This window comes from Microcaecilia unicolor, chromosome 4 (assembly GCF_901765095.1).
Source record: "Microcaecilia unicolor chromosome 4, aMicUni1.1, whole genome shotgun sequence".
In the NCBI taxonomy this organism is placed as follows: domain Eukaryota; kingdom Metazoa; phylum Chordata; class Amphibia; order Gymnophiona; family Siphonopidae; genus Microcaecilia; species Microcaecilia unicolor.
In genome coordinates this window covers 99,431,128-99,459,052 of record NC_044034.1, presented here as the reverse complement: position 1 = coordinate 99,459,052, position 27,925 = coordinate 99,431,128, and the positions used below count along the sequence as shown (strand labels likewise).

General features: G+C 42.7%; 1 protein-coding gene across 5 annotated transcripts in view; it reads right to left on the bottom strand.

Annotated features, from left to right (window-relative positions):
* Nucleotides 1-27,925, bottom strand: part of ENOX1 (ecto-NOX disulfide-thiol exchanger 1) — a 661,896-nt gene that overhangs the window by 77,638 nt on the left and 556,333 nt on the right. For all 5 annotated transcript variants that reach the window (XM_030200535.1, XM_030200539.1, XM_030200536.1 and 2 more), the window contains exon 12: nt 19,075-19,259. In XM_030200535.1, coding sequence (XP_030056395.1) covers nt 19,075-19,259 — 185 coding nt within the window. The remainder of the gene's footprint in view (nt 1-19,074; nt 19,260-27,925) is intronic.

The window sequence follows — 27,925 nt, the reverse complement described above, 5'->3', positions numbered from 1 at the left end:
CAGCGGGTGGGGGGGTGCTCCGTCGAGAGCCGACAGCTCTCGTCTCCTGCCACCACCCTGCCTTTAAAAAAAAAATTCATGCAGTGACGCAGGCAGCGCCTCGCGTCTGCCCTGCGTGTGCTGTGAAAGGAGAAAATCGCCTCGCTGGCGTCGGGCCTTCCCTCGCTGTGTCCCGCCCTCGTCTGAGGTAACTTCCTATTTCCTTGAGGGCGGGACATAGTGAGGGAAGGCCCGACGCCAGCGAGGCGATTTTCTTCTTTCACAGCACACACAGGGCAGACGCGAGGCGCTGCCTGCGCTGCTGCATGGATTTTTTTTAAAAAGGCAGGGTGGTGGCAGGAGAAGAGGGGGGACGGGACCGGGTCGGGGGGGGGCTCAGATGGGAGAGGGGGAGCTCAGAGGGGAGAAGGGGATTGGGGAGGGTGGGGAAGCTCAGAGGGGTGCTCAGAGGGGAGAAGGGGATTGGGGAGGGAGAAGGGGATTGGGGAGGGTGGGGGAGCTCAGATGGGTGCTCAGAGGGGAGAAGGGGATTGGGGAGGGGTGGGGGAGCTCAGGGGGGTGCTCAGAGGGGAGAAGGGGTCTGAAGCTGGAACTGGGGTCTGACAAGGGGGCAGGAGGGAAAATGGGTCCATGCCTGGGGCAGGTGGGAGAATGGGTCTGGGGCTGAAAAGCGGAAGAGACAGATGGCAGACTGGGGCAGATGGTGGATAGAAGGGGCAGAAATAGAGGGCAGATGTGGATGGAAGGGAGAGAGAGGGCAGACAGTGGATGGAAGGGGCAGAAAGAGAGGGCAGACACTGGATGGAAGGGACATTAGAGAGGGCAGACACTGGATGGCAGAGAGAGAGAGCGAAGACAGATGCTGGATGGAAGGAAGACAGTGAAAAGAAGATGAGGAAAGCAGACACCAGAGACAAACTGTAAATAAAATATATATTTTTTTGCTTTAGGATATAGTATTGTAGCTGTGTTAATAAATGTTTATAAACAGAACATGTAAATAAGGTAATATTTTTATTGGACTAATTTTAATACATTTTGACAACTTTCAGAGAACAAAACCCCCTTCCTAGGTCAGGATAGGATACTGTAACAGCACTATACTGTATTGACCTGAGGAAGGAGATTTTGGCCTCTGGAAGCTAAATGTATTAGTCCAATAAAATGGTAATATTTTATTTTCTGTATTTGTTTTATTTCTATTTGTTAATTTGTAAAGTGGTGATTGGTATTTGTTAGTTTTTCAAATTTACATCTGCTGTCTTTATATTTTGCACAGTACTAGGGGACATTTTCTGTTTCTGTGGTGTTGCATTGTATGCAGAAGCTGGCATCGGGGGTTCAGTTTAATTTTTGTCTAAATAGAAAGTTTATGATTACTTATTCTATAGTGGATTAGGGTGTATCTGTGTTTGTGAAAAAGACATGGCTTTTGGTTGGCATTGACTGTGCAGGATCGACGATCTATACTAATCTGTCTGTTTTCGTTTTACAATAGGTGAATTGATGTTCTAGTGCTCACTGTAGTGTTTAAGATGCTTTCCTTTTCCTTGTGTGACTCATACAAATTACTGCTTATGGTATGGTAGAATTGCTCTATAGGTCCTGAGTGTTTTGTATTCTCGGTATGCCTAGTACTGGATTTGGGGGGAGGGGTGTTAAAAAATGACCGGCCCCGGGTGTCAACTACCCTAGCTACGCCACTGGACTAATTAGAATCAGGTGCTTAAATAATTGGATAAAAAGAAAACCATTCTACAGACTAAATCTGCATTGCTGTTTTATATAAAGGTCTAAAAGCAGAAGCTTTTGTGGGTTCTAACCATAACAGATAGGGGGCAGTGGTAAAAGTTCAAAACTTCAATAATACAAAACTATCGTAAACAGAATTAGTGCAAGTCCCCCAATTTACTCGTACTATAACAAAATGCTGATCGAATTTTGTGGGGTAGGAAAAAGCCTCAGAGAAAACCGGGTAGCTTTTAACAACTCTTTCTGCTCCCATGCCTGTCTAATAATTGGCTAAAAAAAAAAAAATCAGTTTTCTAAACAACTCCACACAAAGGGCCCTGTTTACTACTAAGGCGCACTAGCATTTTTAGCGTGCGCTAATGCTAGAGACACCCATAGGAATATATGGGTGTCTCTAACATTAGCGCGCGCTAAAAACGCTAGCGTGCCTATAGCGTGGCTTAGTAAACAGGGCCCAAAATGTTTAACAATCTCTTATATCACTCCTCAGGGATACATACACGTCAGCACAAATTGTAGTATAAAAAAATAGTGCACTTACCTTTGATATCGCTCAGAAATTGCCATCAGGCACTCCACTGGACTTTCAAAAGTACGCTCATACAGTGCAATCACAAAATGAACTTCAGATGCGGTCAGCGTCTCATGATTTCATTACCGCTGCATTAGAGACATTATCATTCTTGCCGCTTACACTTCATTTAGACCATGTAACCTTTTCCTTAGCCAATCTAATCTAGCCTTGTGATCCCTAGCCATGATCATAAAGATGGGGGAGGAAGGTGATTGAAACTGTAACGATGGCTATTTGTTTTCTAGTGTTAGCTACTTTGAAATTATTTGAAAGACAGAATTTAAATGTGCAATAAAAAAAAAGTTCAGAGGACCGACGATAAAAAGTTGTTGACGTTCATCTGCCTGGGCAAGGTTACAAGACCATTTCTAAACAATCTGTGCCTCTCTAAAACAGTGGTTCTCAATACAATACTCGGGACATACCTAGCCAGTCAGGTTTTCAGGATACCCACAATGAATATACTACTACTACTACTTAACATTTCTAGAGCGCTACTAGGGTTAGGCATCGCTGTACAGATTAACAAAAAGGACAGTCCCTGCTCCAAGGAGCTTACAATCTAATGGGCGAAATGTCAAGTTGGGGCAGTCTAGATTTCCTGAATATACAGGAAATATATATCTGCATACAATGGAGGTAGTGTTTGCAAATTTATCTCATGCATATTCATTGTGAATATCCTGTTGGGATAGGTATGTCCTAAAGACTGGGTTCAGAACCCCTGCTCTGAAATGCACACTACTAACCAGACTTAGCTCCACTACAGACAGCCCTTCATGCTTTGGCCACCTGGTTATTTGTACATAAACTAGTGTTAAATACTACCAAAACTACTGTATCTTGGATTACCGGATCATATAAGGGACTTACTTTGACCCTTATCCTCTTTAATGTTTCAATGCCTTCAATAGTGGTTAGAGCACCAGTCTTGCAATCCAGAGGTGACCAGTTCAAATCCCACTGCTGCTCCTTGTGATCTTGGGCAAGTCATTTAACCCTCCATTGCCTCAGGTACAAACTTAGATTGTGAGCCCTCATGGGACAGAGAAATATCCAGAGTACCTGAATGTAACTCACCTTGAGCTACTACTGAAAAAGGTGTGAGGAAAATCTAAATAAATAAATAAATGCATTCATTCCGATATCTAGGTGTCATAATTGACTCCATATTGTCTTTTGAACATCAAATTTCCTAGGTGGTCCGGAAAGGCTTCTTTTGGCTTTGCCGTATCTGTTCAGTCCATAAAATACCTTGATTTATCTTGCTAAGGATGTAAAAAGACTAGAAGCGGTCCAGAGGAAGGCAACAAAAATGGTATGGGGTTTGTGCCAAAAGATGTATGAGAAGAGACTGGAAGACCTGAAGATGTATACCGTAGAGGACAGAAGGGACAGGGGAGATATGATACAAACATTTAAATACTTGAAAGGTATTAATATAGAAACAAGACTTTACCAGAAAAGGGGAAAAGACAAAACTAGAGGACAAGAATTGAAGTTGTGGGGCAGTAGACTTAGAAGTAATGTCAGGAAATTGTTTTTCACAGAGAGAGTGGTAGAAAGCCTGGAATGCCTTCCTGAGGGAGGTAGTAGAGACACAAACAGTGACAGAATTCAAAATAGCGTGGGATGAACACAGAGGATCTCTAATTAGAAAATGGATGATATATAAAAAAAACCCTATATGGCTGCACGTGTGTAGATGTGTTTAGTGACACTTAGATGGTGACTCTGGCTGTGATGAACCAGGGCCAGTGCTGGTATGCTCTGTGTCCTGTATATGGCAATCCGGTTTAGGATGAGAAAAGGGCTTTGACAGCAACTTCAGTGGCTAGAACCTGAGGACAGTGCAGTCTGTGTCCCGCAAATGGCAAGACAGACAGGCTGGAGTGGGCTTCGACAGCAACTCCAGTAGCTGGAATGTAAAGACAGGGCCAGGCAGACTTCTATGGTGTATGTCCTAGAAATGCCAAAGAAAGACCATGATCTACTATTTTATATCACATTCATTGTTGATTTAATCATGAATTGATAACGAGTGTGACAGTTGGGCAGACTGGATGGACCATTCAGGTCTATATCTGCTGTCACTAACTATGTTACTACGTTTCAGACACCAGCCCAGTTACCATACCATCTCGGAAATCTGAAACAGGTGTTTGAAAAACAATGTGGCAAAAAACCTCACATATTAACAAGACCCCTAAATCTGATGGCAAATCAAGCCTGGTAATCATGGCGAAAGCTATTACTAGTTTATTCAGGCAATCAAATGTGCTATCGTATGAGAAAGACAAAAGTATGATTTTCCAAGATTAGAGCTGTGAAACTGCTAAGCCGCATCAGCAATTTCAGGAAATTAAGAAATGTCTATGCAGCGATGTTATACCCAGCTAAACTGCAGATACACTGGATAAAAAGAAGGTTGTTATGACAACAGTCAAGGAGACAAAGAAAGTTGTTGGCCAGCACTTTCTAGAGGATCATAGACTTCAATGATCTTAACTAAAGTCACAGAGCTGGAAAATAAGACACCCACAAATATAGCATCCTGCAGCAGTAGTGGAGGAAGAAGTATCAACACTGTAGCTTCAGTATTTATCACTGGGCCTGAGCTTCAAAGAACTCTAACTTTCCTAATGGCCTACTCCATTGTTTGGATATATTAATACTCTCGGATAGGGGCAGAGAGAAGCATCTTAGTAGATACTTTTGTGGTATATGCCTTTTTTATTTTTGCAGTACATTTGGATTTTCAGTCAATACAAGTACACAAAACATGATGGCAAGCTGATGAAATAAAATCTTGTGAACCTAAAAGACTGTGGTGTAGATTCAACAGAACTTGTGCATACTTCAGGGGAAAAATGAAGGTTCAATACGTCTCAGTACTGCTTGGCTGTCACAATATAACTATGAAAACATCAATCACTGCTCACAGTATGCAGATTGTGCCAAAGTCCCTTTGTGCTTTTTGGGCTTGCGGAGCATTGTTCATATTCTTGTTAATATTTATTATCCAATTTGCAGGCTTGACTCAGTTATAAAAGCCTTTGGTAATATTTTAGGGAAGCTAGTTACTTGACCAATTAGTAACATTAGCAAATGACAGCAGATAAAGATCAGCATGGCCCATCTAGTCTGTCAGAAAGGTGGCCAGGGTTGTACCTGTGACTCTGTGAGGGTTACCACCTCTCCCCCTCCCCCCCCCCCCCCCATCTTTAGGGTTGTAACCAATGCCCAGTGCAGTCTAACACCTCTATGCCTTTTGTGAAAGTTACTTAAGTTTCACTGTGAGTGAAAATGCTCTATACTTTTATTCTATCTCCATGCCGTATAGAGAATCTCTGTCTTTATCATTGCCTTTTTGAATTCCATTACTGTTTTTGACCTCACCACTTCCCGTGGTGAAGTCAGAGCAACACTGGATACCAAGTTGGGAAGTAAATAATCCTGTGTCCTCCTCCCAGCTCAGCTGGCTAGTACAGATTTTCAGCACTAGCCAGCTAAGTTAAGGCACCTAAAAGCCTGAGTGCTATCATTTTAGGAGTCCAAGTTGTAACCTCTTTAATTTAAGATAATTTAAGATCTAAAATCGTTTCAGCTACATTTGACTGAAAATCAGTTTAACTTAGCAGACCAAAATTTGGCCTACTAAGTTAGAAACGACAGAAAAGAGGTGGGAAACTACTGGCCAGTAAATTTAACCTTTGTACTGGGAAGATAATGGAGATGCTGCTGAAGGAAAGGATAGTGAACATTCTACAGTCCAATCCCCATTACTCTTTGAAAATCAATGCCAAAGGCTCTCTATTGGACCTTGGAGTATGGAATAGCAGAACTGAGAGTCAGAGGTGACATCCAGACATGACCACTTTGGATTCTGACAGAAGGTAACATGAGTTATGTTTGGCCTGTAGAATTGTATCTGGAGTCTTGTCCTATGTACTAAGTATATAATTCAGCAGAACCAAGCAAATAGCCAAGAAAGGAATAGGAAATAGAACAACTCAAAATATAGCTTTCTTTCAAACAGCATTCTTTGGCACCCTTCATACTGAAGTACAACCAGCATCTAGTGTTGTCTAAGGTAGAAGTTCCTGTGCTCATAAAAGATAAGATTGCAAGCATTCCCTACTGCTAACCACATTCTGTCCCTCGCTTGGCAAGCAGTGTGGGTCTCATTGAGGGCAGCAATGATTTCTATCTTAATCATAGTCATGTCTCCTTCTCAGCACTCCAGATGTGACACCTCTCTGGTTTTGTGTAGCCTGTTGCCATCTTGAGTCTAGACAAGCCATGGAAGCTGTCTGAAAATCTGTCTTCACAAGTTTGCAGCTAAAGAGGAGAATCTTATAACAGGGCATCTAAAAAAATGTGAAGAATGATGGGGTTGAGAGTGGGAGGCTAAGGAAATTTTAGGTACATTCATGCCATATACGATGGTCTGGAGTCATAAGAATCCAGACAAAATGCCATTATAGCTGCATTATGAAAGGACTAAGGTAGTGGGGTTAGGTGGTAGTAGGTTGTTCATAAAACTGAGATCGCAAGTTCCTTTTGTTTCTCATACATTATTGTGCTTTGTCCATTCTTATATTATTGTCTATTTGTTATCATGTACTTTACTCTAGACTTTGCCTTGTGTTATTGTTCAGCAGTTTGCTGTACTGTTCTTTTGATCCTGAATAAAAACTGTTAAAACTTAAAAATAAAAATGTGAAGAGTGTACCTGTTTTATGTGTATTTTATAAAGTCTGTAGATATACTGAATACTGTAAATGTCCACAAAAACTGCTGAGTGGAGGAGTAGCCTAATGGTTGGTGCAGTGGGCTGAGAATCTGTGGAACTGGGTTCAATTCCCACTGCAGCTGCTTGTGACCCTGGGCAAGTCACTTAACCCTCTGTTGCCCCAGGTATAAACTTAGAGGCCCTTTTATGAAGCGGTGGTAAGCCCAACGTGGGCTTAACGCTCGCTAAAAGGGAAGTATTGCTGGGCTACCATAGCAGCCCAGCACTAGATTCCTCCCCCAGAACGCGCCATTTCTGGTGCTGCAAAAATATTTCAATTTTTGTAGCGCCAGTGTGTACCCGGGGGTAATCGGGAAGTGCCGTGTGCTGCCTAGTTGCTGCCAGGTTTGCGCAAGAGCCCTTAACACCACCTCAATGGGTATTAGTACGTGCTCCCCCCTAAAATGGCCACGCGGCAGTTGCACAGCCATTTCTTGAAACAAATCGAAGACCTGCCTTTTACCCGCTGCGGTAAAAGGGTGCCTCAGTGCGTGTCAAAAATGCAGGAGCCCTTTTGCCAAGTTGGGTGGCTGAAGAAATGCTTCCACAACAATTGCCACTTCAAGTAACCAGTTCCCCATGCTGGACCGCATTTTGAACTCCTTCGTCAGGAGGAACCAAATTAATAATTCTGTGCACGACTGCACTCCTGCATGGTAACCAGTTTATGATCATGCGCCACATCAAATTACCACCAGGAGGGTGCGCTAGACTAGCGGTAGTCTTATTTTGGCGCATGCTGTTCACGCGTAGAGCTTACTCTGCCTTTGTAAAAGGACCCCTCAGTTATATAATACTGGGACAGTTTGCCTAACTTAGGTGCCATCATTTACACCAGGTTGCAGCAGACATTAAGACTGGAACCGAAAGTTAGGTGCGAGATCAATGCTTAAGCAGTATTCTATAATAGTGCATGCCCTTTACAGAATAGCGCCTAATTTTGAGCGCCATTTACAGAATCCAGCCCAGGGTGAGCAATTTTCAAATACCTCATGTCTATGGATTAAATGCGGTTTAAAAATTGCCCTTTCCATATATACAACAGTACATTACAATACATTTTTCCATGTTCGTTGAACAGTGACTAGAGAATGACATGGGGACAGGGACCCACAGTAACCGTGGGGATTGGGACAAGGACAGAGCTTGTGGGGATGGGGACAGATCCCATGTGGATGGGGTGGGGATAGGGACAGAGCCCATGGGGACGGGGACAAATTTTGTCCCCGTGTCATTTTCTACTTTGAAGCCTATTAATGAACTGGACTGTTATTTATGTTTCAGTGATGCAGATGAAATTTGGATTTTTTTGGAAAAACAAACAAACATGCTGGTCACAGCTAGCAAATTTGCATGGGGGATCCTGTACATCCTGCTATCAGCACATCTTCTAAGAAAACATCTTCTATTGCAGAAGCTAGACTGAATCCTGAAACTATTGATGACTTCTTATTAATCCACAGATTAAAAAATCATAACAGTGCTTCATAGGGCATATTTCTCCCTTCTAGGGCATACAGAACGGGTTGTAATTGCACCCATGGACATTTTAACAGGGTGGATTAGGATTCCTTGGGGTAGTAGAAATCAGCTATTGTTGGGGTTGGAAGGGTAGAGGGTGGTGGTGAGGAGGGTTATTTATAGCTGCTTGCTGTTATTATTGTTTTCTATTTATAATTTATACACAACAGTTGCACAGCATATTGTTCCTTTTTATACTTTAATAGAAAGATTTAAATATAAAATCCTAATTGTTAGAGACATCTGCAGATGAAGACAGAGCCCATGGGGACAGGGCCTGTGGGGATGGGCTGGGGTCGGAGACAGAACCTGTGGGGATGGAGCGGGGTCGGAGACAGAACCCACGGGGACGAGGTGGGGACAAACTCTGTCCCCGTGCCATTCTCTAACAGTGAATACTACTTTAAACCACACAATGAAACTTTGGCCTCCATCTTTCACGTGCTGTGTTTTTTGTGTTAATCATTGAGAAATGAGTTTTAATGTTTCCTGTAGCTGAAGAAATTACTGGAAAAATTAGTCAAACAGCAAATGTGATAGGAAACAAAAAAATGAAAGAAGCCCAGTTTCCTTAATCCAGTTATACTGCAGTTCTTTACTCACCAGTAATATAATAAATAGCTATGAAGATTGTTCACCCTGAGCTTAGGAAAGTCACAATGCCATAACACTCACAATGTATTTATAACATGCAGAAGGCGGCTTCCATCGAGGCTGGAAATTTACATGAAACAAAGAGGCAGCTGCAAATAATGTTCTGTAATATTCTCTAGAGGTTTGCTTGAAAAATATATTTAAGTCACACTTTAACATTTGAAAATGAATGCAAATAGTATTTGTATCATATAAATATTTTGTTAGAATGCCTTTTTTTTTACAGTAAGCACCAGCCTAATTACTATAGCTTGCTCTACAAGAAAATAGATGAAATCTTTATTTCCTCATGCTCCTTTCACATTAATGAAAGATTACAGTAGAAAGGGTACTGTTATGTAGGGAACCCTTGAAAGTAATTCTATGATATGGTGCCTATTTCAAGTATATTCTATAAAGAAAAGTAGAATACTAGCACAAGTGGCTGAAAATGTGCTTAAATGTAATACATAATCATTTACACTAGCCCTTTGGCTGGTGTAAATGCCCATGCTTAGTTGTGTAATAGAATGTGCACAAATTATAATGTTCTATGATTTATACACGTACCTGTGCTTCCCACTCACGCTCTTTGATGCGTTCAGCCCCTGCGGAAACAGGAAGCGACATCAGAGGGGGTGGGTCATGGAAAAGGGAAGGCTCTTGGAATGGCTCAGGCAGCGTTATGTGAATCGCTAACACTGCTGGCCACCTCTGTAGTGGAAGAAGCCATGTATAAAAGTAGATTGGTGGTGGGGAGGTTTAAGAGAGGGGGAAGCTGCCAGACCGAGAGGAGATTGAGAATGAAAGGGGGGGGGGGGGTTAGTTGCACCCCCTTATTGCCTTCACCTGTGGCGGACTGCACCCATTGCCCCACCCTTGGTGCGCCACTGCCTTCTGTTCCCCCACAAGGAAAAAAAACCTGTGTGCAGGCCATTATTGTTGTGTGGCCGAATGTCAGGTGTCTACATTTAAAAGACACACAATACTGACGAATCTTAACAACAGTGGCATTTGTGACTACTTCACTTTAAACACTTTTTCCTAGAGAAGCGAGCAGCTCTATGTGAATGGCGGGAAGCCAATGAATAGCCACAAAAAGAAAATTGAAGGGTCAATAAAAAATAGCACCCTGGAAGGCAAATAAAAGGGCTCGATAAGTTATATTTGTATTTATTTATCAAAAGCAACCAGACTGTAGCAAGCATCTAAAGGTTGGGCTGCCTGCCAAGTATTTTAGTAGGAAACTATTGTTTGATAAACTGTGATAGTAATACACATAAGCTGCACAAGTTTTTGGTGCTAAAATCCTCTTCATAGTGTCATTATTGTCTACCATGCTACACCCTTTGATGAACTGCTTTTATGGGCTTAAAATTTTTTGACAGAAGACAAATCAATGATTATTTTCATGAGTTTGGGGGTTAAGAAAAGCTAGCATAAGTGTGGTGATTGTTTTTTTATTCTGTAAGATAGGACTTACACTTGATTCACAAGTGACACTGGTGTTTAGATTTTGCTATATTACTTTCTTTCAATAAAAAGTTTTTGTTTTAACTTTTTCCTTGGGGTATACGGTTACATGATGGTCGATTTTCAAAACGACTTCACAGTCGGCCTAAGTCATTCCTCCTGAAAATTACTATCAATTCCATAGCCAAATTCTGGCCATATAAATCAGTGTACAGCCAGAATTTGGCCAAACAAATGGAGGCAGAGTTAGGAAAGGGCTTGATCTCCAGGGGAGATCCGGGAAATTATAGACCGGTGAGTCTGACATCGGTGCCGGGGAAAATAGTAGAGGCTATTATCAAAAACAAAATTACTGAGCACATTCAAGGACATGGATTACTGAGACCAAGTCAGCACAGCTTTTGTGTGGGGAAATCTTGCCTGACCAATTTACTTCAATTCTTTGAAGGAGTAAACAAACAAGTGGACAAAGAGGAGCCGGTTGATATTGTGTATCTGGATTTTCAAAAGGCGTTTGACAAGGTACCTCATGAAAGGCTACGGAGAAAATTGGAGGGTCATTGGATAGGAGGAAATGTCCTATTGTGGTTAAAAAACTGGTTGAAGGATAGGAAACAGAGAGTGGGGTTAAATGGGCAGTATTCACAATGGAGAAGGGTAGTTAGTGGGGTTCCTCAGGGGTCTGTGCTAGGACCGCTGCTTTTTAACATATTTATAAATGATTTAGAGATGGGAGTAACTAGCGAGGTAATTAAATTTGCTGATGACACAAAGTTATTCAAAGTCGTTAACTCGCAACAGGATTGTGAAAAATTACAGAAGGACCTTACGAGACTGGGAGACTGGGCGGCTAAATGGCACATGACGTTTAATGTGAGCAAGTGCAAGGTGATGCATGTGGGAAAAAAGAACCCGAATTATAGCTACGTCATGCAAGGTTCCACGTTAGGAGTTACAGACCAAGAAAGGGAACTGGGTGTCTTCGTCGATAATACACTGAAACCTTCTGCTCAGTGTGCTGCTGCGGCTAGGAAAGCGAATAGAATGTTGGGTATTATTAGGAAAGGTATGGAAAACAGGTGTGAGGATGTTATAATGCTGTTGTATCGCTCCATGGTGCGACCGCACCTTGAGTACTGTGTTCAATTCTGGCCGCCGCATCTCAAGAAAGATATAGTAGAATTGGAAAAGGTGCAGCGAAGGGCGACTAAAATGATAGCAGGGATGGGACGACTTCCCTATGAAGAAAGACTAAGGAGGCTAGGGCTTTTCAGCTTGGAGAAGAGACGGCTGAGGGGAGACATGATAGAGGTATATAAAATATTGAGTGGAGTGGAACAGGTGGATGTGAAGCGTCTGTTCACGCTTTCCAAAAATACTAGGACTAGGGGGCATGCAATGAAACTACAGTTTAGTAAATTTAAAACACATCAGAGAAAGTTTTCTTTACCCAACGCATAATTAAACTCTGGAATTCATTGCCGGAGAACGTGGTGAAGGCGGTTAGCTTAGCAGAGTTTAAAAAGGGGTTAGACGGTTTCCTAAAGGACAAGTCCATAAACCACTACTAAATGGACTTGGGAAAAATCCACAATTCCAGGAATAACATGTATAGAATGTTTGTACGTTTGGGAAGCTCGCCAGGTACCCTTGGCCTGGATTCAGTGGTGTGCTAGAGCCGGCTCGCACCAGCTTGCAAGAGCTGCTTGTTAAATTTTGACAGCTCTTGCGAGCCGGTTGTTGTACAGGGCGAGCCGGCTCCATTGCACAAGGTAAGCATGGCAGGAGGGCGCCATGCTTACCTCCCCTCCCGCTCCCATCCATGTCTAGTGGTGTCCTTCGCCCCCCCATCCTCCCCTGGCGCTCCCATCCGTCAGTTCAATTACCTGCCTCGAAGCGCCGCCTTATTTAAAGCCCTGCTGCCCGTCTCCAGCTGCCTTCCCTGCTTGCTTCTCAGGCGTTCGGTTCGCGCCCTTAGTCCCGCCTTCTGATGTCATTCTGACGTCATTTCCTTTTCCCGCGGCGGGACTAAGGGCGCGAACCGAACGCCTGAGAAGCAAGCAGGGAAGGCAGCTGGAGACGAGCAGCAGGCAGGCCTTAAATAATGCGGCGCTTCGAGGCAGGTAATTGAAACTGATGGATGGGAGCGGCAGGGGAGGATGGGGGGGGCGAAGGACATCGCTACACATGGATGGGAGCGGGAGGGAGGAGAACTGCTGGGCATGGATGGGCAGAGGGAGGGAACTGCTGGCATGGATGGGCAGAGGGAGGCAGGGGAGAGAATTGCTGGGCATGGATGAGCAGAGGGAGGCAGGGGAGAGAACTGCTGGGCATGGATGGGCAGAGGGAGGCAGGGGAGAGTACTGCTGGGCATGGATGGGCAGAGGGAGGCAGTGGAGAGAATTGCTGGGCATGGATGGGCAGAGGGAGAGAACTGCTGGCATGGATGGGCAGAGGGAGGCAGGGGAGAGAATTGCTGGCATGGATGGGCAGAGGGAGGCAGGGGAGAGAATTGCTGGGCATGGATGGGCAGAGGGGGCAGGGGAGAGAAGAGAATTGCTGGGTATGGATGGATAGAGAGGGGCAGGGGAGAGAGGAGAGTTTCAAGACATGAATGGAGGGGAGAGCAAGAGAAATTCTGGACATGGATGGAGGGGAGGGAAGGGAGAGAGAAGAAATGCTGGACATGGAGGGATGATAGAGGAAGGAGATTAGATGAGGGAAAAGGAAGTGAGAAGAGAAACTGCACATGGATGGAGAAAATAGGCAGAAGCTGGATCCACTGTACAGTCAAGTCTGCGGAGGACAAGAAATAAAGAAGAAAGAAAGAAAGAAAAGAAATAAATGGAAAGGAAGCCCTGGAAACGGAGTCAAGGGAACAGATAGAGAGCAGCAGAATCAGATACTGGACCAGCATGATCAGAGAAACAAAGTTACCAGACAACAAAGGTAGAAAAAAAATAATTTTATTTTCATTATAGTGTTTGGAATATGTCCACTTTGAGAATCAGGTGCTGAACGTTAAAAGTTTATGTTTATTTACTTATTTATGGCATTTTATCCCATATTAAACATGAATTAGATTGGAACCTGGGATCATTTAATTTTTTTTTCCTGGAGAGAGTAATGTGTTGGCCGCCGCCCCCCCCCCCCCCCCCCCGGGGTATAGCCAGCTCTGCAATTTTTTGGGGGGGGCGCAGAGGTGGGTGGGCGGCGCAGTGGTGGATGGGGGGGCGCCGAGGTGGACGGGGGGGGGTGCCGAGGTGGACCGGGGAGAGAGAGCCTGTTGTTAAAAATTTACCAGCACACCACTGCCTGGTTTGACCGCTGTCGTGGACAGGATGCTGGGCTCAATGGACCTTTGGTCTTTTCCCAGTGTGGCATTACTTATGTACTTATGACATTATCCTTATACAAGAGAAATTCAGTCGCTCTATGGATAATTTATCCATATAAGCTGAGCCACAGTTGAAGCTCATGTCCAATTTAAGATCTGTACATTCGTTTTTAGATCTCTCCATGGTTTGGCCCCTTTATATTTAACTAATAAGACTGATAATCCAGTTAAGGAAAGAAACTTTTGAGTTAACTTATGTCTTCATTTCCCTAACCCTAGTAAATTGAAAAATAAAACCATCTTCTCTGCAAGTTACGCTTATCAAGCTCCAACCATGTGGAACTCTCACCCTGTTTATATTAGGGAAACAAAGAATTACCTGACTTTTAGGAAATTATTAAAAAACTTTCCTTTTAAGAAATTTTTGAATGTTGTATCATCGTTGATATGGTTGATTAAGTTGTAATTTCCCAGGGTCTGCCTGGTTATCTTTTTTATTTTTGTGATCCACCTAGAATTCCAATGGGTGACTGCAGAATATAAGATTTTTAATAATGCAAATGTAATAGCTGGCCTAATTTAAAGAATTAAGTAAGACAGGACACCATTCACTTCCCTCTCTCCTCCTACATTTAACAATTATATTTAAAAATTGCCCTTGGCTCCATGCCCTTCCATCCCTCTACCTAATGTGAGAATTACATCAAAAAGAACCCTCTCAGCTGATACTGTTTTCTCTTCCCTCCTTTCCTCCCTCCCTATTACAAAGAATCAAAGGTGTCCTTCCGGGGAAGAAGCTCCAACCTACCCTCCCTCCTGAAGTAACAACAACAAAACAAAAACAATGCCTGTGGGGAAGCCCCAAGATCCCCTGACTTCCTTCTGTCCATACAAGGACAGAGGGCTGGTTAGGAGCTCCCTTTCCCTACCTGCCTGTCTTTTTTTTTTTTTTTTTTGTAGTATGGTAGGCATTAAGTAAAGAGGGGAGATAATGACCTCTGTGGCACACTACATTTTAAATTCAAAGAACTAAACTTCACAGAATATGGGGTGGGGGGGGCAGTCCTATGATGATGCTGGAGTGAGTCACGCTGATCACATGCTCCCAACAATGCTTACTTTTTCCTTGATATTTCTGACTTCTAATATGCTGAAGACAAGGGGCAAGACGGAAGTAATCCTGCTCCTCCACAGTCTGTTGTTTCAGCGCACCAAACCACAATTACACTGTGTGTGGGGTCTACAGCCTTTGGGGAAGCTGTTCAGAGTGAGGATAAGCCCCGACTTAGCCAGCGATACATCTTTGAGCCCATCTGGGCCTAAACTTCTTCTGTTTCCCAGTGTAGCCAGATCTGGTCTCCCTGACAATGGGGAGGAACATGGAAGTTGAGCCATGGCTGTGAGCATGAGTGCTCCTGGAATGTTTATGTTTATTCGAGAATCTGATGTATCACACAATTTTGCTAACACCAAGTCTAGGCAATTTACAATTAAATAAAATAATTACACATTTAGAAAGGAACACCATAAAAATTAAAGAAAAGACCCAACACGCATACTAAACATAAAAGTTCAAATAGTTTAGTAACACACAAACAAACTACATATCTGCCACTGTTATCTGTCTGTCAACATTAACCAATATCAAACACTGTGGAAAATAAATGTGTTTCTAATTTTGATTTAAATTTAGTATAAGATGTCTCTGAACACAAAGCAAGGGGTAAATTATTCCACAAAAAGGAAGCCAAAAAGAAAAAAAGCGCAATTTCTAGTTGACTCCCAATGAGCTTTTTTTAGGATGAGGAAGTATAAGACAATGATCACTGAGAGAGTGAAGCATGTGAGTTGGTGAGTTGGAACATAAAGTATTGTTACAATAACCAGGTAGTCAGGGGTTCCATCTCGGAAGGCCTTAAAGGCTAGGACCAAGATCTTACATTGGATCCTAGACCAAACCGGGAGCCAGTGAAAGTGGTAGAAAAGTGGAGTTACATGATCACACCATGTGGTTTTACAGAGGAAGTGGACAGAAGGTTCTGTAATAATTTTAGTCTTTTCATGTTAGACTGAGACAAACTCACATAGACCACATTGCAGTAGTCCAATCTGGATGTTACAAAGGCATGATATAACGCGTGTAAGGCATCGTTCCCCAGATAATTGTGAATTGAGTGCAATTGACGTAAAGCAAAGAAACCAGAATGTAGGACTGAAGAAACCTGTTGAGAAAAAGTGAGTTGTGAGTGCAGGTAGAAGAAGGACTCAACAGAAGCGAGGAGTCAAAGGTCTATCTAAAAGAAATTGAGTAATGGAAGATATAGTTGAATGACAGGGAATCCAACAAGTTGACAATGAGAGCGTCCTTTCCAACAAGGACGCCAGACATGCAGGAGAGCACAGTAAATCCTTCTGATAGTAGTCAGGAGTTGTGTGCTATGGAGAGGATTGATAGCTTGTCATCTTTGAGTCTCCCTCCCTCCACTCCTCTGCAACTGTTGCTGAAGTCAACTGTGGTGACCTTGGATACTTTATGGTTAACCATGGAGAGTCTCATAAGATTTGTGCCTCCTTTGTAAATATTTCTATGTCCTCCAGCACAAAGCTCTGTGAAATGGAGACTAAATTGAACCTTCATGCTACAAAATCAAATGATTTGGAATCCCCAGTTGAGGAACTAAAAACAAGTCAGTGCATTATGGTTCAAGGTAAAGGGATATTAATTAGAACGACTGAGAATCTGTAAAACTCAAACAGATCCTTGAACTTGAGGTTCCTGAACTTTCCACAATCTAATCTTTCATTTCCAAAGGATTTATTTATTTGGCTTTTGAGTTCTGTGTAGAAATATCCGGAGTCAGTAGTACGTCCTCTACAGAAGATCTACAATGTGATTCAACCGAATCAACTGGTTCAGATATCTTCTTCTCTGCTGGATGTTTCGGCTATATTAGAGTCTTCTGAAGAAGTCTTCAGCAGACGTTCTCTATTAGTAACATTTCTATTCCATCAAGACAGAATCTGTACTAAAACTGTACTATAGAACTGTTGATACAAATATTTGGGAATCAAAAGTTCAAGTGTTTCCAGACGTTTCAAAATGGACAAAGAATAGGAGGAAGAAATTGTTTGAGTTAAAGCAGGCAGTTACCTCCTTGGGGGACTTTAGCTACTATTTGACAGTCATAAAATAGACTGCTGTGATGGCTTTACCTATTAATATGAGGGCTCTTCTATTTTTCACATAATTAACTTTTTACTTTGGCAACATTTTCTGAGATTTGTTCTTTTATGAAAATGTGCAGCAATATATGCATGTATAAGTACTTATACACATGCCACCTGTAGGTGTTCCTGGAGGCTGCAGTTTGGGTAGAGCAGGGACATAGTTGTAAAGTATGTCAGTATTTTATAAAATAATAATTTTATAACAGGATGCCTATGTAAGACGTCCTGCAAGAAATCTATTTTAGGTTTATTGTATAAAAGGTTGTTAGATCCAGATCCATCAGCAAGCAAATGCCAACACACACATGTACACCTGCTGTGAAGGTGTAAATTTGTGCATTTATACAAGTATTTTATAAAATGCACATTCCACAGCCATCTTCAGGCTCCCAAACTACACTGCCAGGAACGCCTATGTGCAGACTGCATAAAAGTCAGCACACAGTTACCCTGCATCTACTTTTTATATGCATTTACAGTCACAAAATTTATAAAACAGCTTTTGCACACAGAAGATTATGTACTAAATTATAGCTGTAGTGCACACATACATTTTCAGGTGTAAACATGCGTCAGCATTTGCGTGCATTTAAGTGCTTATCAGGTGAATTTTCGAAAGAGAAGGGTGTCCATCTTCTGACACAAATCGGGAGATGGGAGGCCTTCTCGCAAGGTCGGCCCAATCGGCATAATCAAAAGCCGATTTTGGGCGCCATCAACTGCTTTCCGTCACGGGGACGACCAAAGTCCAAACTTTATATACAGCTGTGATATATCTGAGTTCCATTTCATCACGAAAGGTGTTGCAGAAGCACAAGAGATTTTTACAGATTTTAAAGAACTGAAGAATGCTTAGATTTCACAAAACAGCAAAGATTTTATTTTCCATTTTGATGCACCGATGCCACTCCCTGAGCACCAATTCTATCACAGTATCTGTGCACCAAGATGCCGGTGTGGAATAGTAGTGTGTTTGGCCCTTTTACAAAGCAGCACTAAAAATTGGTTTTAGTGCGCCTTTCCCATGCACTAAGGCCATTTTTTAATTAATGGCTATGCGCTAATTTTACCATTAGCCTGTGGCCATTAGAAAAGATTAGCGCACGGAGCCCTTACTGCCACTTATGTTGGCAGCAAGGGCTCATGTGCTAATCACACGCTAATTAGTTAGGGAGCAGCAATGTAGCTGCATTAACTGATTACTGCTCCATCCCCTTGCAGTTACCTACTACAGCACTCATGTGCTACCTTATAGAATAGTACATACTACAGTTAAGAACATAAACACTGCCACTCTGGGACAGACCGAAGGTCCATCAAACCCAGTATCCTGTTTCCAACAGGGGCCAATCCAGGTCACAAGTACCTGGGAAGATCCCAAAAGAGTAAAACAGATTTTATGCTACTTATTCTAGAAATAAGCAGTGGATTATCCAAACCTTTTTTAAACCCTGCTAAGCAAACTGCTTTTACAACATTCTCTGGCAACAAATTCCAGTCTTTAATTGCATGTTGAGTGAAGAAATATTTTCTCTGATTTGTTTTAAATTTACTTACACATGCCCAATTATAGAATTGCCCTTTGAATGTTATGTGAGATGAAATCATTAAGTTAATGTTATACTGCATTCAAATGAAAAATTAATTCAGTTCATTGATTGGTCTTAAAAATTCAAAACCCCAGAGGACTAACTAGGATAGAATATACTGTATTCTGTTCTATACCTGAACAGTATAAAAATTTAAGAATGTAAGTGCTACCTGTCGCATGCCCTGCATTGTGTGCTGTAAAAACTGCAACTGCTGATCCTTTGTGAGGTTTTCTTCGGTCCGACCAAGGTGCCCTTTCTCTTGTTTTAGAAGCTCTACCTCATTCCGGTATGCATCTAGCTGCCATCGGAGACTGTCGTTTTCTTCCTTAAGTGCATAAGCTTGAGCTGCCAGAGCTGAAAAGAACATGAACATTTCAAACAGCCAATAAAATAAAGCACTTACTTTTAGAAGAATGAATGCTGCACAACAGCAACTAAGGACACTGCTAGGCCTCTACGTCTAACTCCCCCCCCCCCCCCCCCCCCCACACACTCTTCCTCATAGACCTTAAGGCTTTGGTTATGGTGAAAATTGCAGCAGGCATTGAATATGAGGACTAAGCCAGCAATTGCTCACAGAACCTGAGGACAGTGCAGTCTGTGTCCCACAAATGACAAGACAGACAGGCTGGAGTGGGCTTCGACAGCAACTCCAATACATGTGTCTACACCAGCACAGGCCATTTTTTGGCGCACCTTAGTAAAAGACCCCTCAGTTCTTTAAGCCGCCATTAGAATGCGCAGGAATGTGGGTATGGGTAGCCGAGGCACGCCAACAATGCTGGGCTAGAGGAAAAGCAAGGACAGCCGAGGTGAAGAAACGTTTGCTGTAAATTTATCGGTTGTCTATTTACAATGCCAAAAAGGAAGTCGTATACAGCTGACTTCAAATTATAGGCAGTTGAATATGTGAAAAAACATGGAAATCATGAAGTAGGGCATATGTTTTCTGCTGATGAGTAGTATATCCGTGAGTGGTGCAAAGCTGAGGAAAAACTGAAAGAAATCCACCCTAGAAAGTGTGCATGGCATGAAAACTTTGTCAAATGGCCCAATTTGCAGGCAAATCTGACACAGTGGGTACTTAAGAAACGAGACTGCTGCACGGTTGTTTCCACCATCAGTATAAAACAAAAGGCTAAAGCACTAGCCATTGATATGAATATCACCGATTTTTATGGAGGAATGAACTGGGTGTATAAGTTTAGGTGTCAGAATGAGTTATGTATTTGAGCAAGAACAACGATAGGCCAAAAGCTACCAAATGACTGGGAAGAAAAAATGGGTAAATTTGTTAATTTTGTGCAGGAAGAATGCAAGAAAAATAACCTGCAACTGGGAGACATAATCAACACGAGTTTTGATATTCCGAGTACAAGAACAGTTAGTAAGCGTGGCACAAAGTCGGTGGCTGTAACAACTACTGGTCATGAAAGGACAGGTTTCACTGTTGTGCTATCATGTACTGCAGATGGAAAGAAGTTGAAACCGCTTGTTACCTTCAAACGCATAACTACGCCACATGAACAATTCCCAAACTTCGCTGTTGTTAAGGACAAAAAAAGGGGATAGATGAATGAGGATATTATGGACTGGATAAATGCTTGTTTTCATGCTCGCTCGGGTGGGTTTTTCAACAAGATATCATTAATATTTGACTCTATGACAACCCACAAGTTGGACTCAATTAAGAAAATGTTGAATGCTGCTGGAGCCCATATAGCAGTAATCTCTGGTGGACAAACATGCAAGCTACAGCCTCGACATAGTTGTTAACCATGCATTTAAATGTCTCGTAAGGCAGTGATGGGATAAATGGATGCAAGAGGGCACACACTCATTTACTCCTTCGGGGAAAGAGAAACCTGCTCCCTATGCAGATGTCTGCAGCTGGACTGACACCGCATGGCAAGCAGTGAAACCACATTCATCAACAGATTTCAAAAAGCAGGTTTACCTGGAGAACAAACTTTGTATGATTCTACCGATGAGGAGGAATACAAATTCAATCATGACAAAGTGGAGGCATTAGTTGCAGAACATTTCAACCACACCAATGATGATGATACAGACTTTGAAGGTTTTCCTTCTAGTGATGAACAAGACAATGTTTGAGACACTATGAAGCATTGATGCCATTTGGAGGGTTTTTTTTTTTTTTGCTATAGATCTGTTCAATGCCTTCTTATAAGGTATATTACCAAAAGTACCTATGGGGACTTTACTAAATGCTTCTTGTAATAAAAGTATTTTTGTAATCATTTCGGGAGTTGTGGATTTTTTAATATATATATATATATATATATATATATATATAAAGAATGCTTCCTCTGCAGCGACCTTTAAATGTAATGACTTGTATAACCCCTTACCTTTGTTTAACCCACAGTTAGAAGTCACGATAAGTAAAAACTTGAATAACGCGTGGGTTGTATTCGTGAAAACACGTTATTTATAAATAATCTAGAAATGGGAATGAGTGAGGTGATTGAATTCCTCTGAGTCATCAGCAAATTTAGGGGCCCTTTTAATAAGGAGCGCCGAAAATGGACTGCGCTGCTATAGGCGTGTGTTTTGGATGTGCGCAGGTCCATTCTTCAGTGCGCCTGCAAAAAAGGCCTTTTTTGTTGCCTATAATGGATGCACAGCAAAATTAAAACCAGCGCGCGTCCATTTTCTTCATGAGACCTTACCGCCACCCATTGACTTAGCAGTAAGGTCTCACGCATTAACCGGGCAGTAATCATCACCGCGTGTACACTGCCGATTACCACTGGGTAAGCACCATGCGGTAGAAAATTTCTACCATGTGTTTTGGACACGCGTTAAAAATGGAATTAACGTGGTAGCCGGGCGGTAGTTCCAATTTGACGCACGTTGTATGCGCGTAGGCGAATACACACCATAGTAAAAGGGCCCCTTAAAGTTGTTAAATCATGAGGATTGTGAAAAATTCCAAGAGGATCTCATGAGACTAAGAGACTGGGTATCCAAATTCTGCTGCACGACTAATATTCCGCCAGTGTTGTTATGCTCGTATTAGCCCTCTCCTCAAGTCACTTCACTGGCTTCCTATTCGTTTCCGCATACAGTTCAAACTCCTCTTATTGACCTATAAGTGCATTCACTCTGCAGCTCCTCAGTACCTCTCCACTCTCATCTCTCCCTACATTCCTCCCCGGGAACTCCGTTCACTGGGTAAATCTCTCTTATCTGCACCCTTCTCCTCCACTGCTAACTCCAGACTCCGTTCCTTTTATCTTGCTGCACCATATGCCTGGAATAGACTTCCTGAGCCGGTACGTCAAGCTCCATCTCTGGCCGTCTTCAAATCTAAGCTAAAAGCCCACCTTTTTGATGCTGCTTTTAACTCCTAATCCTTATTCAATCATCCTCACTTTAATATTCCCTTATCTCTTGTTTGTCCTGTTTGTCTGTCCTAATTAGATTGTAAGCTCTGTAGAGCAGGGACTGTCTCTTCATGTTCAAGTGTACAGCGCTGCGTACGTCTAGTAGCGCTATAGAAATGATAAGTAGTAGTAGTAATAGTAGTAGATGACATTTAATGTGAGCACGTGCAAAGTGACGCATATAGGAAAGAGGAAACTAAACTATAGGTACATGAATCAAGGTTCCACATTAGGAGACAGCGCCCAGGAAAAGGATCTAGGTGTCATCATTGATGATACAATGAAAACCTCTGCTAAGTGTGCAGTGGCAGCTAAGAAAACGCATAGGGGCCCTTTTACCAACTGGTGGTAGGGCTACTGCCAGGGTAGCCTGTGGCAAATTGCCATTAGTGTCGGCTCTCCCAGGAGCCCAGTGGTAGTTCAAGTTCTGCTGTGTGCTGTTTCCGGTGCTAAAAAATAGCTTTTAATTTCTAGCACCGGTGGACGGGGAGTAGGCGTGCCTGGCAGTAATAGTGCTGCCCGATCACCGCAAGAGCTCTCACCGCAGTAAGGGCTCTGGCAGGAAATGGCCATTTACTGCCTCTATTGGGAAAATGCCCTTTTGTCCTTTGTGGTAAAAGGTGGCCTCAGTGCGCGGTAATCCCATGTACTGACGCCACCACAAGCCACCTTTTACTGCTGCTTGGTAAAAGGACCCCATAGAATGTTAGGAATGGAATGGAGAACAAAACTGAGCTTATTTTAATTTGGGCTGAACCGAATATTCGTATTCAATTTATTTCTACCTGAATAGTGCCCTGAATATATTATTTGTATTTGGCTGAACAGTGATTTAAACTTGAATACAAATAATCTGGGGCTCTACTGTGCTAAATCCTACTGAAATAAACACTTATCCCCCCTTTTAGCCGTGCTAGTGGCTTCAAGTGCAGCAATACCGACACACTGCATTCATTTTTAATGGACTGTGCCAGCATTGCCAAGTGGCAGCCACTAGTGCAGCTTTGTAAAAAGGGGGGGGGGGGGGGAATTGGTCTCTGATTTCACGTTGCTTCTTTTAGTGTTTCTTATGTTAAAGCTCAACGCCAATTATTTGTATTTGGCTGAATAGTAAAATATGCTTTTTTGAAAGGATGTTCTCTTAAATAGGAATAATTAACAAATAAAAATAAAGTAAAAATAAATTTAAAAAGATTTATTTTGTGTTCCACTGGAGTTTTGTAAGTAATGCAGCTATAGAATTATCCCCAAATGGCACAAAAATTAGGTTTTGTGCACTAAAACCTTTACTTCACTGAAAGTAATTTCTGCACTAAACTGGAGGTAATAAGTTGTGTTAAGCCTAAAGCTGCTCATCACACCACCCTTGTGTGTTTAGTTGCTTTTGTGTACATGCTGACTACTATAGGAGAAAAAAAAAACAATTCTTGAATTAATTATAGGATTTTTACAAAACAGATGTTTGGCCATTAAGCTGGAAAATTTGGTCATCCCTGCTATAGACTCTGACACCCAGTGCAGACAAACATGTGCAGTACCTATCCTACCTATCCCTTGTGCAGTTTACTGAACACAAACATGACCAAGGAATCAACAGTGAGTGAAGAACTACAACACAGGTATGTACACTCGAGGTATACCAAATAGCATATTTTTCTATTTGGCCAAATTCAAATAATTAAAAATATTATTCAGCTGAATATGAATACTGAATACGAATAATGGGCATTGAGCTTTTAACAAAACAGATAATAAAAAAAGCAACATGAAATCAGAGATCAAGGGCCCTATTTACTAAGCCATGTTAGCATTTTTAGCGTGTGCTAAAAATTAGTGTGCGCTAATGCTAGAAACACCCATAAGGAATATATGGGTGTCTCTAGCGTTAGCTTGCGCTAATTTTTAGCACACACTAAAAACGCTAGTGCACCTTAATAAACAGGGCTCCAAGTGTTTATTTCAGTAGGATTTGGCACAGTAGAGTCCCGGATTATTTGTATTCTAATTTAAATCACTATTTGGCCAAATATGAATAATGTACTCAGGGGTCGTTTTACTAAGGTGCGCTGAAAAATGACATGAGCTGGTGTAGACACGTGTATTGGATGTGCCCAGATCCATTTTTCAGTGCACCTTGTGACAAAGCTAGCACTCGGGGCCCCACAGAGAAGCAGCTAATCCCTGAACTACGGTTCCCAGAAGCCCTTGCAAGCAGGAGAGATGAGGGAAGCCCCAAAAGGGTGGAATGGATTTCTATCCCCAGCAGGGGGAGCAGTGGCTCACTGCTAGGGAAGCCAGTTACTTCCTTCCCCACTAGAGGGAGAAGGGGAGGTGAAGCTCAGTCCCCTAGCTGCATCGCCGGTATATAATTCCCTCCAGCTGTGAGAGGGGAGAGAGATTTCTGGGTGGATCCCAGCCACCAGGAGGGAGAGGAAACTGATTGAGAGAGAAGCTGCCGTGGAGCAGGTGGAGGACGGAAAGGGCCTGCCACTGGAGCTTCCCTGGGGGGGGGGGGGGGGGGGGGGGGGGGGAAGAATAAGCTGCCATGGAGTGTGAGAATATAAATGTAGCCCTGTCCAGCACATGAAGGCAGTGTGAGAGGCCACAGGGGTGTGGTGCTGTGAGGTAGGAGGAAAGCGGCCAGCCCTGTTTGGTACAGGGTCCTCCTGGGTGCTGTGAAGAGGACAGGGGCATCGAGTAGTGGTTTCCTTTGAAGAGATGGTTTGTGAAAGGGTTGAATTATTGGGATGTATAGAACAGCAGGCTGAACTTTGACTAAGCCCTTCTGAGGGAGAGGGGAAGGTGGGCCTGAACTGTTAAGGTACTGAATGTTGGCTGGAGTTTGGAACCCGGCCTGAACCCTGTTTGTGAACTGTATTTCAATTTTGAGAGTGGAACTGAATTGAGAATAAAGCACTTTGGTCTTGTCCATATGGCAGTCTGGTTCTTTGCTGGAAACCTGTGAGCCTAGCAGGGCTGCCGGCCCTAACCCAGAGTGGAGGAAGCGGACCCCATTACAACCTGCAAAAAGGCCTTTTTTTGGCCGAAAATGGACGTGCAGCAAAATAAAAATTGGCGCGCATCCATTTTGGGCCTGAGCCCTTACTGCCACCCATTGACCTGGCGGTAATGGTCTATGCGTGTAGAATGCCGATTACCGCCTGGTGAGCGCTGCACAGTGGAAAATTTCCAGCGCACTTAGGGGCCCCTTTACTAAGCCACGTGCAATCAACGTGCGTCAATTTTGAGTTACCGCTCGGCTACCATGTGGCCTTTGCAATATTTCATTTTTGAAGCGAGTCTGCTACATGCGCCAGAAAATATTTTTATTTTCTGGCACGCGGGCGGTAATTGGCATTTTACACGCATTTACCATTACCGTCCGGTTACTGCATAAGACCATACCACTAGGTCAATGGCTAGCGGTAAGGTCGCAGACCCAAAATGAGCTTGCACAATTTTCATTTTGCCGCACGTCCAGTTTCGGCAAAAGTTTTAAAAAGGAATTTTTTTACAGGTATGCTGAAAAATGATTCTGCGCACACCCAAAACACGCATCTACACTACCGCGGGCCATTTTTTTTTTAGCATGCCTTAGTAAAAGGGCCTCTTAGTGGACGCGTGTAAAAAATGAAATTACCACTCAGACCATGCGGTAGTCGGGCGGTAGTTCAAAATTCACGTGCGTAGGCAACTACGCGGCTTAGTAAAAAGGCCCCTCAGAGCACTATTTGAGGCCAAATCGAAAAATGCACAGAATGTAAATGCAGAAAAATAAAATCTGTTGGCACTACTTGAACATTATCCCGTCAGTAGCATTGAAAGACACTTAAGTCATTTCCTCAGGAAGATCTGTTTGGATGCTTTTCAATTTGGCATGGCATTTTTTATGATCATAACTGATAGCAGGTGTTGGTGAGAGAATCAATTAGTATGCGGGGATGGAAATTACATTTTCAAAATGAATTGCACAATCTGTAATATGCACAACATACAAAATGCTGTAAAATTTATGTTTGGAGCATTATTATTTAAATACTTTTTCTCCTGGTCTCAAAAACAGAGAGGACATCATGGCAACATATCCTACAAACGTCCCATTCCCGCAGCCATATAGCACAGATCATTCTTATACATGGCAATAACAGTAGCCGAACAGCTCATCAAAGTGCAATAAAATAATGCTCTCATTCTTATCATGTGATAAGATACTACCATAAACAAAAGCTGTATATATGAGAGAGTAATATAACCAGGGCTTTTTTTTGAGGGGGTACTTGGGGATACTGAGTACTGGCACCTTTTCCATTGTCTACTAAAATTGACCCATGGTCCCCAAGTTGTAATGAAAGCACTCAGGCTCTACACACAAATTCTGTGACTGGTTGCAGGGGTTCTGGTTATTGTGAGGTGGGTCCCTCAGTGATCACCCCATCCCTGAAGGGTGCACTTCCTGGTTAACATTCGGAGGCCAAAATCTCCATGCTCAGATGCAGGACAGTATGAGCAAAAGATGTCAATGCTAGAATACATAAGTGAATCATAAAGGCATTAGTCCTTCCCACAAGGCACTGAGAGCTTTTCTTGCCTGAAAAGTGATTACCCTTGGGCATAGTATTTACACGGGTCAGGGCTGTTTGTGCTGTCCCAGAACAGTAAAGAGGCATCTTGGGGCTAATTCTCAAAGGTTGCCTATAGTTAGGTGTTGGGATGATGCATTTTAAGTACACATTTTATAATGCTTAATTACATGCATAACTGCCATTGTAGAATATTTGGGTAAGTCCATAGTTATGAGCTTAACTTTATAATTTACAACTCATGCATAAAAATGCTAGGCATATCCATGACCTGCCCAAGCCCTTCCCAGATCCACACCTCCTTGCAGTTGCATACTATAAATTTGCATGCACAATTTGCAGAACCCCAAGTGCCAATTAACACTGATTATAGCCAATAAAAACATGTTATAAGAATAGCCATACTGGGTCAGACCAATGATCCATCTAGTCAAGTATTCTGTTTCCCAACAGTGGATAATCCAGGTCACAAGTACCTGGCAGAAACCCAAATAGTAGCAACATTCCATGCTACCAATCCCAGGGCAAGCAGTGGCTTCCCCATGTCTGTCTCAATAACAGACTATGGACTTTTCCTCCAGGAGCCAGTCCAAACCTTTTTTAAACCCAAATACGCTAACTGCTGTTACTACATCCTCCGGCAAAGAGTTCCAGAGATTAACTATTCATTGAGTGAAAAAAAAAATATTTCCTCCTATTGGTTTTAAAAGTGTTTCCATGTAACTTCTAGTGCCGCCTCCTAGCGTTCGTACTTTTTGAAACAGTAAAAAATGGATTCACTTCTACTCGTTCTACTCCACTCAAGATTTTGTAGACCTCAATCATATCTCCCCCCTCAGCCATCTCTTTTCCAAATAGCAGTTAATTATTAAGGGCCTCTTTTACCAAGCTGCGGCGAAAGGGGACCTTCATTGACGTCGGTGCATGTTTTTGATGTGCACCAAGGCCCCCTTTTACCACAGCGGCAGGGCCGGTCTTAAGGGGAGGCGACCGAGGCGGCCGCATAGGGCCCTGCGCGGCGTGCATCAGT